General features: G+C 37.7%; 2 protein-coding genes across 5 annotated transcripts; one reads left to right on the forward strand and one right to left on the reverse strand.

Annotated features, from left to right (window-relative positions):
* Positions 1–871: 871 nt before the first annotated feature.
* Positions 872–3,764, forward strand: Pig-z (phosphatidylinositol glycan anchor biosynthesis class Z). The gene is made up of 4 exons (XM_076826765.1): positions 872–1,472; positions 1,575–1,975; positions 2,054–2,592; positions 2,674–3,764. The coding sequence occupies exons 1-4, from the start codon at positions 1,295–1,297 to the stop codon at positions 3,581–3,583; spliced, it is 2,028 nt and encodes a 675-aa protein (XP_076682880.1). The 5' UTR covers positions 872–1,294; the 3' UTR covers positions 3,584–3,764.
* Hdac6 (histone deacetylase 6) lies at positions 3,578–10,588 on the reverse strand. Of its 4 annotated transcripts, none has more exons than XM_076826761.1 (20): positions 10,446–10,588; positions 9,844–10,084; positions 9,182–9,352; positions 8,675–9,097; positions 8,502–8,599; positions 8,249–8,422; positions 7,987–8,179; positions 7,722–7,781; positions 7,498–7,587; positions 7,306–7,412; positions 7,098–7,259; positions 6,912–7,018; positions 6,670–6,839; positions 6,249–6,589; positions 5,981–6,176; positions 5,760–5,889; positions 5,099–5,692; positions 4,869–5,032; positions 4,501–4,788; positions 3,578–4,368 (listed from the first exon to the last, which is right to left on the reverse strand). In XM_076826761.1, the coding sequence occupies exons 2-20, from the start codon at positions 9,844–9,846 to the stop codon at positions 4,258–4,260; spliced, it is 3,582 nt and encodes a 1,193-aa protein (XP_076682876.1). In that variant the 5' UTR covers positions 9,847–10,084; positions 10,446–10,588; the 3' UTR covers positions 3,578–4,257. The 4 variants fall into 4 exon arrangements, with proteins under 4 accessions (XP_076682876.1, XP_076682878.1, XP_076682875.1 ...); XM_076826763.1 differs by lacking the exon at positions 7,722–7,781 and adding an exon at positions 7,828–7,887 and having other exon boundaries at positions 7,098–7,241; positions 10,446–10,587; XM_076826760.1 differs by lacking the exon at positions 7,722–7,781 and adding an exon at positions 7,828–7,887 and having other exon boundaries at positions 10,446–10,587.
* Positions 10,589–11,689: the final 1,101 nt, after the last annotated feature.

Genomic DNA, 11,689 nt, shown 5'->3' on the forward strand with positions numbered 1-11,689 from the left:
AGAGAATCGAGGATGCCTTCGAAGCTGAAATTCAGAATACCTCTTTTCGCTTCATGTTCTCCTGATACCTGAGCCAAAATCTGGCAAAAATTTTCAGAATGCACAAAATTGGGCTTTGTAACAGGAGAACATGCCGTCGAAAGAGGTGGCACTAAGTAACGTCTTCGGAGAGAGAATCGAAGATGCCTTCGAAGCTGAAATTCAGAATACCTCTTTTCGCTTCATGTTCTCCTGATACCTGAGCCAAAATCTGGCAAAAATTTTCAGAATGCACAAAATTCGGCTTTGTAACAGAAGAACATGCCGTCAAAAGAGGTGGCACTAAGTAATGTCTCCGGAGATAAAATCAAAGAGCGAGAAGTGGCGCAGATGTTTCGAGACAGTGACTGTTTAACGAAGAGACGCAGAATTTTGGAGCGCCTCTTGAAAGGCCTGCGCCTCTTATTTGCAACTTTAAGGCGATGCCTTTGAAGCTGAAATAGCCACTAAACATTTGTTGTCATATAGCATATATTTAGGTTATATTTTCTGTCACTTCGAGGAGCCGACCACATAATAATCACGCGTATCCAGTCTGCGCATTTTCACTAGCCCAATTCAACATTCAATACAATTTTGTATATATAATGTTTGTTGATAACTGCCGAATCGGCCAGGTCACGTGACGTGTGTACCCCCTTAAAGCACTCGTCGATAAATTTACGACAGATATACTCTGCATTATCGACTCAGGCTGGAATAAGAATACGACACACGCGACGATATACAGAAGACGCTAAAACTAGGAACTAAATAATTCTAATTGACTAAACAATAATAATGCACTCTTGGACACTGGAGTGTCCCAAAGTGTCCGAAAGGCAATGCACACGGAAGGAGTAGAAATATGATTGTGTGCATTGCGGTGAGAGCAAAGTAGGGGACGACGGTTGGTCGTGCTGGGGGGTAAGCACTTGTCCCACGTGACCCACCTCCCACGATTCTAGCATCACTGCCGGGATAGGAAAATGCATCGGATGTTCCGTCTACCCCTATACCTCGTCTGTGGATTGAGTTCATAAAACAGTATTTGTAGGTGCGAGGTGATTGTTCTTATTTGTTGTCAGCGTTATATTTCTCATGAAATGAATCATCCGAATTTTATCGTGTGGTTTAAGTTTATGTTGCATTACCTTGTAAGAAACCAAAGAAACGATGGTATTAACGAGCAGAAATTCTGTAAATTTTCGTAATCTCACTAAACTGATCTAACACGCTAAGCTCAGTTTAGACTGAAAATTACTCATTCAAGAAAATGCACTCCAAAAATGAGTACCGCAGGTCAATAGACGAATACAGACCTGCCGTACCAGTAAAAAGAAAAATAGGCCTTTACTGGTTCCTGGCTTGCTTAAGAATCATTTTGACACTAATCCCACAAACGGGATACATTCATCCCGATGAATACTTTCAATCCATCGAAGTTGTATCAGGTGAGTTAAAAGCGCAGTAACGATTATCATCATCCTTTTATCATAACATTTTACAATTTAAGAATGATCAATGTCGCATCATAAAAACTTTTAATCTTACAGGAGATCATTTTGATATCGACGTTAACAAACCATGGGAATACAATTCTACGTTCCCTATTAGAACCGTTTTGATACCACAAATCACTGTCGGCGTACCATATACAATTTTAAAGAGACTTTCACAGTACATCCTTTTTTACTTTGGCACATCGTTAAAGTCTCCATACTTTCTTGTATTATTTCCGCGTCTGTTAATGTGTGGCCTATCCTTTGTATCGGACTATTGCCTGTACAAGATATGTTACATGTACGGACAGAATTACAAAATAAGATTGATCGCTTACGCCAGCTCGTACATTATGCTCGTTTATGGAACGCGCACGTTTTCGAACACCATCGAATTGATACTAACAGCTTTATTATTATATTATGCATCGTATTGTATGGCGTATTCGGAAAAGGTATAAATATCATAATGCTACTTTTAATATAAATCAGATTACAGTAAAGGATATTGCAAAAGATTCTTATCGTTTCAGGTAGTTGTCCAAAGTGACTACCTTTCGGATAAATATAATACAGCAAAAAATGGAGTAGAGCGAGTAAAATATTACAAGCTCAAAGCTTCGTTGCCTCCGCATTCTTTGAATCACTGTTTCAAAATTGCCACTGTTACTATAATCGGTATATTTAATAGACCGACATTTATCGCCTTTGCTTTCGCCCCCATCTTTTTTTGGCTGCAAAGAGGTTTAGGTTCAAAGACTGTAGGTTTCGGAGACTTTCACATTCGAATACTAACTTTGATCGTATGCGGAATACCTACGGCTGTATTTTTCATTCTAGTCGACAGCTTTTATTTCGGTTATTTAACAATGGCGGAGATAGGCAATCTTGACATTACCATGAATAATTTTGTGGTGACGCCACTCAATTTTCTTAAATACAACGTAAACACTAAGAACCTACAGAATCACGGTTTGCATCCTCATTATGTACATTTCTTAGTGAATGTACCTCTTTTGTATAACGTTCTTGGAATCATTGGCCTCGTTACATTTGGGAAAATGTTGCATAGGTGAATAACTTACCGATACTATTTAGACCATTCTAACAACTGGAATTTATAAGATCGATAATGAAGGATAATTATTTACAGCGGTATAAAAGCGCAATGGTTGGATTTGCCACGTATACAAAGCGTCGTTGGTCTAATGACAGCATCTTTTATTATGCCTATCGCGCTGCTATCAGTATTTCCTCATCAAGAGCCTCGATTTATAATACCAACATTACTACCTTTAGTTTTCTTATACGCGCCGAATATGAGTCAGACATCAGGGGTCGATACTGTTTCACGAATTGCTGAAAATAACGTTCACCCTAATGCCTGTTCCGCAAGAAATAAGCCCAGTAAGATGCAGATCATTTGGTTTATATTGAATATCACGTTGACTCTCTTTTATGGGTATGCTCATCAAGGCGGAGTTCTACCTCTGACATCTCACATAGCGACTGAGCTAAAAGCGAAACCCGATCTTACGCATGTACATTTATTCACATCCCACACTTATTCCATACCAACGGCACTTTTGCATTTAAGAAACACCAGGAAAACGTACATAAGCAGTGGAAATCACAAATATAAGTTAACTAAAGATTTCCACCTTTACGAACATGGTTCGAAACCTATAAAGGATGTATGTAACATCATTGCCTTGAAACTTCGCGAATGTGAACATAAGTATGTTAATAAAAGTATACCGTATAGATTGTATTATGCCCTTCCTGCTACGGGCATGGGAGAGTTCATGTCCATTCAAAATAATACAAAGCTATTTAGTTACCATATTGTAAATAGATTTCATCCGCATCTTACGGTTGAGAAATTACCATTCATAAAGATTACTAATAAGTTCCTGCGTTTAACAAATATAAACGATTTCTCGGTAAGATCGTTCTTCGATATCGTGGATAATGTAGTCGATGCTTTTCAGCAGTTCGAATTGTCGTTAATACGAATAGAGTACTTAGTGCCTAATAAACGTAAAACTGTACACGCATTGTGAAAGATATATAAATTTTTTTATTTGGTTAGTCATTTGTACAAAATAAAGTTAAGTAATATACGTTTATTATCAGTACATCGCTATAACTGTTATATTTGTTACACCAGAAGAATAAAAAATTATGTAAAATACTATATCTATGGATTCCTCGAAATAAAGCAAACACGCTTGTCCATAAAAAGTATGATAGTCTTGAGATCACCAAATTAAAATCCATTGGTACATACATATGGTACATACGTGGGGCATAGTACGATTAAAGAAACTTTATAATAAAACTGTACGGTATCTACAAAAATATGACTACAGTATAAATAGTTTTGTAGAATCGAATCCATTTATGGGCACTGCATTTTAATCTACATTTTCATTTCTAATATAGTTGTCCAACCTAATAATCGTTACTCTACATAGAAAAATAGAACATTATTTAAATTCGTTACTTTCAGTTTAGTAGAATAAGGCATTGATAAACGGAAATACTGTATACATTTAAAATTAATTTACACGTTTGATTATCGGAGAATTAAAAGATCTATACATCGCTATTCGCTATTTACTCATAGTGATAACAATTTTTAATTTATCTAAATGCAAAGAGAATAGCCAATAAATATTGAAATAAAACTTTTGATTTGTAAATCATTTACAAGTATTAGAGAATATTTGTAGCACTAATGAGGATATTTATTAATACATATTTGCACTTCATTGCTGCTGTACGTCCACGGCAATTCTTCGTTAAATTTACTCAGATGCGCGGCGTTGCGTGCAGCATACAGTCGCTAAAAATTTGTTAAATTTCAGCTCGGGACTTAAGAAGCAACTTGTATCAGAGGTGTATGAAAGCAAATACTTTTTCGAGGGTACTCCAAGCTTTTAAACTCGACAGCGTGTGTACTGAAATCATGACTCACCGGATTATCGATGTACGCCTCGCAACTGTAGCACCAAACTGACAAATCGCTGAAACTTAGAGCCAAAGGATGTTCTATTTCTTCGGCGTGCCGCATACCATGCTGGTTAATACTGCGCGCACAGTGGATAGTATAGCACTGTAAGCAAATCCAATTTTCAACGGTGCTGTGACATTCCATGCACGGTAAGTGTATATTAATCCCCGAGACAGGCACGTCCCTGACACTGTCTAGATGCGGGCACTCTCGCAAAGGTACCACAGCAAACATCTCTCCATCTATCAGTGCCTATGAAATTAACGAACAGAAGATGTATAATTTACAATCATTCGTCCCGTCGAGTTAATGTTCGCGAATGTATCATTTACCTGTAAATTTTGCGAAAGATAGTCGTATAAGTTTGCATTGGCACTTGCTTGACCACCCGCTCCATTCTGTTCGTCGCTGCTACCAGCGTCAGAGTTGTTGAAATTATTTTTGGAAAATCCTTCTTTCCTATGCTGATTCACACATTCTCTCGCGCATTTCAAAACTACAACATGGATCAGTAATAATCACCTACATTCACGTCCGCGTACGTGTTTCTAACGTATCATACCTTTCTCGACAGACGCAGCAGTGTCAGTATCCTCCATACTCGCTGACTTTTTACACGGCATTTCGTTCGTCTTCGAAGTATCGTCGTTCGACGAATTCTTTATCTTTATATTCTCCATCTCGTTCTGTAACTTCAATATTTCCTCGTCTGATACCGAATTTAAACAACGCTTGTCAATTGAAAGTTTCAGCTCCAACTTCTCGCTCTCAATTTCCTCCAGCGCTATCTTAGATTCAGAACGATTAGAAAGATCCTCGGCGATTTTCACTTGCTCGTTTGTTTTCCTCTGGGGCACTTTAGCCTTGGGAAGCACGTTCTCCTTCGGCAAAGCCAGATTGAATAGTAGATTGGGCCAAAATTGCTTCTGCGTTTTTAGAGCGTTATTTATACTCTGGATGGCACTTTTGCATGGAATTTGATTGCTTTCTAGCGTCGGCAAAGGGTCGCCGAGCAACGTTTTCGTACAGATAGCCATCGCGTGAGAAATAGAATTGATATTGTAGCCTCCTTCGAGGCTGAGAACAACGCGACCATTAGCCAAAGAAGATAACCAGTGCGTTAAGTGTCCATACATCTCTGGCGTTACCAGGCAGCCTAGAAAATGAGATTTTAATTTTTACTGTGCGATGATGGAAAGTGTTAACAAAGTCGCGTAACACACCTCCGAGTGGATCGCCGATACATGCATCGAAGCCTGCTGAAACTAAGATCAGTTCTGGATTGAACTGATAAGCAATTGGCATTACTACTTGTTGAAATGCTGCTATATACTCGGCATCGCCCATCCCTTTCTATATATAGCGTGTATAAATAAAACACATACATTAATAACGCCATTCTATTCATACCAATCTGATTTGCACGGTATTCGAAAAGACTGACTTTGTTCCATGGTATATTCACGTTGAAACCTTCTCCTGATCCAGAGCCAACATAATTATAGTTAGCTCGTTTAGAATTCGGAAAGAAGCTGCCATTGTCGTAACGATGAACAGACACGTAGAGAACCCTTGGATCTTCTTCAAAGATAGATTGAGTTCCATTACCATGGTGTACATCCCAATCTACTATTAATATCCTAAAAACGAGGCATTATTACTTTCGTTGCACACGCGTATTCTCGAGAGCAAGCAAGAGAAGTGATAATTACTTTTTTACGTGGTAGAATTCTATGGCGTATCTAGCTGCTATGGCAATATTATTAAAAATGCAAAAGCCACATGCTGTGTCCTCTTCTGCGTGATGTCCCGGAGGCCTTACGATAGCAACACCGGACTGACTTTCTCCATTTAACACGCTATCGACTACTTGTAACAGCGAACCAGTAGACACGCAGGCACTTGCCCAAGTTTCAGGATGCATGTACACTGAATTGAAGCTTGCCCCTAGCTTCTGTAGCTCCTTAGGTTTCGAATGCTCGGTGTCCTTTATTGTATCTATATAATCTTTCGTATGAGCCAGTAACAATTCTTCCATCGTTGCACATCGCCCCTTTACAACACAGCCAGTGAGAAACAGGTGACAATTCAGACGGAAATGTATAAATTAACGAGTTTTTAGTGTCGGCGTACCTGCTGTACATAGCATCGATCCAGTATATTGTACTCTTGATACTTCTTGAAGATACCACTAATCCGATTTGGCTTCTCTGGATGACTATCGTCGGATATATCACAATGATTTAACATTCTATCGTCATAAACAACGCATACCTTGTTCGATGCCTTAGATAAAGTAGTAACTGAAACACAATTACTTGTTACGTGAGAAATCGCACGAATGCATCGAGAGAAACATTGGATCACAAACTTACGCTGTATTAGTGCGTTTAATTGATTTTCTATCAACTCGATAACGTCTTTACTTTGAACTGGATAACAATTTCGGGTTTCATACACTTCTTGCTTAATATCACTTCCTCTGTAATAGAGAAAATTTATATGTTCACGTACTTGGAACTAGTGTTAATATTCTTACTCAGGACAGTTTCATTGCTTACTTAAATACAACTACGGGTAAATGCTCGTTACTACTTTCTTCCTTATTATTTATTGTGCTATTAATACTGTAGATATCCTGATATTGGTAACATTTCCAATATGGTTTATGAGCATAGATCGCATTCAGAATCATGTCGCGTATACTGAAACAGTAATCGATACTTATAATGGAATTTTTATAAATTCATATTAGATTCTCGATCTCACCTTAAAGAAGGCAATTCGAGAGTTTGTAACGTAGGACATGGGTCGCCCAGCAAAGCGCGCAGTGTCAGCGCTGCACTCTCGGCTAATGATTTTAAACAATAACCACCCTAGAACGTAAATATGTTTAAAGGATTATAGATCTGTGATAGTTAAACTCAAATAATTGCCACGTTTAAAGTACTTCTCATATACCTCTAGTACAACAGCAACTTTTCCAGATGCCAGGCTCAGTAATGACGATAGTAAGTGAGCATAACATGCGGGAGTCACCAACATCTCGCCCTTAACATCGTAGAAGAATGAAGCGATTAAAACTTAAAAATACAGTGTAAAAGCAATATATATGTACATACAGATCGAAACAAATTTAGTAAAACTTTTAGTTATATATGAATAGATAGAGAAACATCTTTAACCTTATTGTCCCCAATTGCGGAATCAAATCCAGCCGAAACAATCACAAAATCGGGATTAAACTAGGATGAAAAGAAATATTAATTAGTAGTATTTTTACTATTTTACCTCTGGACAGCCCAAGGCTGCGTCATAACCAGCTGACACTATTATGAGATCTGGTTGAAACTACAATTAAAATTTATCCATTTTACGATTACGATTGTAAACAAAATTTATAAATAATTGGACTAAACGTACCACCAATCTAGTAAATTGAATTATTACCTCGTATGCCATTGGTAACAAAATTTGCTGAAATATGGCCAAATAGTCAGCATTCGTCATGCCGACTTTATTAAGTGGTACATTAAAGTTATATCCTTGTCCTAAATCATCTCCGACGAAGTGAAAATTCGACTCTCGAAGATTTGGCCAGAATTCGCCGTTCTCATAGCGATGAATAGAAAAGTATATTACTCTACGAAAAGCATAACAGAAATGTTCATTCCGAAGTATACAGAGGGAATTACAAAAATAGTGTTGGTACCGTGGATCGTTATAAAACATTTGCTGGGTTGCTTGTCCGTGATGTACATCCCAATCGACGATTAAAATCTTATTAGCCAAATTATTTCTCAAAGCACTTTCAGCAGCAATCGCAACATTATTAAAGAAACAGTATCCACAGTATTCTGATTTCATTGCATGATGTCCAGGTGGTCTAAATAAATTTTTCCAATTACCTAATGTGTCCAATGTAATCGGGAATTTCAAAAATATGAATTGCAAAATTTAATTACCTTATAATAGCCATTCCATTTTGGATGTCTCCTTTACAAACACTTTCCACTAAATTTATTGTTGAGCCCACAGCTAACAGGGACAGCTTGTAGGTAGACTGGAACAATTTTAAATAATTCAGCATCAAAATTTAGTAATTTAAACCGACAATGCTCTGTAAATATTCACGTACAGGATGTATATAAATTGCATCATATTTAGAGGAAAGTAACTCTAAATTATCCACATCCGTACATCTGTCAGTGGCCTTCAAAATATCGATTTGCTTTTGACTGTGCTTCATGAGTACTTCACTCTCCGTAGCTAATTTTGGTGCGATAAGCTTGCACCTACTTATTAAACCTAATTCTTCGCATCTCTGCAGAACTCTTGTCAACCTAGCAGGGCTCTCCGGATAATTTGGGTCCCAAAGACACTCGTGCTCTGCCATAGATCGTTCAAACACGAGGCCGGTGTCCTTTCTTTTCAGATTGTACGCGTCTATAGCTTTTTGATATATATCGCGCACGAACACATTATTAGACTTCTTTCCCTGAACCATGTGTCGCTGCGCTGCGTCGCGCTTAGCTGCTACCAAAGCGGCAGATGGACGAACCTGATTAAGAAACCAACGGGTAAATTTATATCGTTCCCATTATGTTTACGAATCTCGGCGATTTACATTATGACTCATATTTACATTGAAAGCTTTAGCAGATTTTTTGGCATTCTTCTTGGCTGTCATAGACATAGTGTTTGTAATACCTTTCTTATTTGCCTTTGAATTTTCTATAGCCTTTATGAGTTGGATTTCACTATCTGCTAATTGTTTAGCAGCAGCAAACAAATTTCCACTTATCACAGAATCCGACTGAAATAGAAACGAGACACGATAAGCTTCCCTGGTTAAATCATCGATGTCAAGGCACACCTGAGTTAATTACAAACTTAGTGAATTTTCGAATAATCACTTGAGTGTTTTACACTTGTGTGTGCAAAAGACAACTTACCAGACCCGAACGTGTAAACTAATATCGCCAAACACTGAAATTCATTTCGAATTCTTACTTCTGATCTTAATTGTCAAATGGCATTTGTACAGATCCTACTTATGGACGCAAAGGAATAAATAAGATTAGAGGAAGATCAGTGTTTGTTAGTCAAATACGAAGTTTATCGCGAAATAAATTGTTGACAATTGATATGTGGATGATGGTACGAGACATATCCTTATATAGATATCGGTACCCCTTCCACTATCGCGATGATTGTCGCAAATAGGATTCGCGAGAATAAGTGCCGTATTATTCAAACGACCACGGGACATTACAAATATTCCTGAATAATAAAATCCCCACTCACCATTTGTGTCTAATGAATAACCTCGAAATTCGTGGCTCCGCTGTATGTTGCATTAAATGATTTTCACAAACGAGTCATGCCTCCCCAGCAACTTTGAAATTTGCCAGCCGAACAGAATTTCGTGCTCGTCGGAGACCCTTTTCTACCAAAATACGGCTACCGCCCTTTTGTTCATTTTCCACGTCCAATTTTGCTCTCACTCCATTTCAACGTAAAGGCTGGCAATATCCGTAACTGCGGACTACGGTTAAAAACACACTGATACCATGGCTCATTGTCGATCGAAAATAGAATCACTATTTCGAATTGTAAAACTGTCAGTAAGCGTGCTAAACAAGATTCATTTAAAAATCAATCATCACATGCAATTATATTTCCTTTCGATCACATAACTGAAACCCTTTAAGTTTTATTATTAAATAAATTAAGATATAGTTTCTTTCGTTATTAATCTATTCGATAATTACAACTATCCCGACTACGATTAAGTAGTTATTAACATTTCTTAGGCACAGTTGCTAAAGATATTCGACGCCGTCTATTGGCATTAATCAATGAGTTATGAATCTGCTACCACTGATTTTATGCAGCACTGCACTTACAATTGAAAACATGGACCCTTGGCTGTTTCTCTGTAATAAGTGTTACGCACGTTTTGTTTTATATTAAATACTTATGAAGCCAGAAAAGTGTTCTTTATTCGCGGTACCTGACAACTATAATAACCCTTTCGTTCCTCGTATCTCTCTCTCTCATTCTAAACAGCGTGCCCTCTCGTTCTAATACGATCGTTACTTCTTCGCGTCGTGCGCTCCTGATACCAGGAGTTGAAAAGTATCAGGAGCGCATAGCCAGAGCTAGTGGCACGGCACCTATCTCTATCCTCGTCGCGCACGCTAGCTTTCTCTCTTGCACAACTCGGCCGCGCCACCTCCACTAGCATCATGTGTTCCCTTTAATTCAGCTGAATTTCTGTTCCTATTCGGAACGGAATTCAGTAGTTTAAAGTGCAATAGACAACTGACCGCCTCGAAATACGTGAATTTACTTGTTGTTACAGAAAATATGCACAGAACGTTATCTTAAAGATTCTTAAATAGCAATATTGTAATTATACATCTCTAAGAGTGAGTAAAGAGCAGAATTTAAATATTATAAATAATCGCCTTATTGAAGGGAGGAGCACTCATTAAACGCGGCATCGCGAGTACCGTTATCCAGCTACAAGCTGTTAATGTTAATAACTAATTAATTATAACCAAACTCTTGCAAAAGTAGCATATGGGAAAGTAGCCAAGGGTGTATTCTTCGAGATGCGACTCTAAAAGTTCATAGAATATTCGCAGAAAATGACAAATTTGTTCATTTGTCATCCTCTCTCTAATACCTCCTCGGGTATCCTGCGACCCGGCTAACTTTTCAGAATTGCCAATCCAAAATGGACCCGACCTTTAATTCGTTGTTTCGCCACCAGGTGGCTATAGCGTCTCGTTGTCGGTAAGTTGAAAAACTGTTTATTCAAACGGTCCTTACAGCAGCAAATGAATGGGATCCTTTAATTGTTAATAACTACCTACCTACAAGCAATATCTCTTCAAATTGTATTACAGATTGTAGCCAAGGGTTTATATCTTCTAATTGTTAAAGAATTTTGAATAAACTGATTAATTTTTAGTCGAATCTATATGGAATTTGTTGCTGAAGGTTGTTACTGGTATTATAAGATGAAAGTTTAATTGCGCGTAAATTATTGCTCGAAAATAATTCGCGAATTCTATGTGGAAAAATGAAACGTTAACGCAATTTCTCTACTTTTTATTTTCTATTTCAATGTTATAATGAATTT

Source organism: Andrena cerasifolii, chromosome 14 (genome assembly GCF_050908995.1).
Source record: "Andrena cerasifolii isolate SP2316 chromosome 14, iyAndCera1_principal, whole genome shotgun sequence".
NCBI classification, from domain to species: Eukaryota; Metazoa; Arthropoda; class Insecta; order Hymenoptera; family Andrenidae; genus Andrena; species Andrena cerasifolii.

Coding starts and splice junctions, on each gene's coding strand:
- Pig-z (XM_076826765.1), top strand. CDS start 1,295: ATGCACTCCAAAAATGAGTACCGCAGGTCAATAGACGAATACAGACCT. Junction 1,473..1,574: donor ATCCATCGAAGTTGTATCAG/GTGAGTTAAAAG, acceptor TTAATCTTACAG/GAGATCATTTTGATATCGAC. Junction 2,593..2,673: donor TTTGGGAAAATGTTGCATAG/GTGAATAACTTA, acceptor AATTATTTACAG/CGGTATAAAAGCGCAATGGT.
- Hdac6 (XM_076826761.1), bottom strand. Junction 9,098..9,181: donor AATCTGCTAAAGCTTTCAAT/GTAAATATGAGT, acceptor TTTCTTAATCAG/GTTCGTCCATCTGCCGCTTT. Junction 5,033..5,098: donor TGCTGCGTCTGTCGAGAAAG/GTATGATACGTT, acceptor TCCATGTTGTAG/TTTTGAAATGCGCGAGAGAA.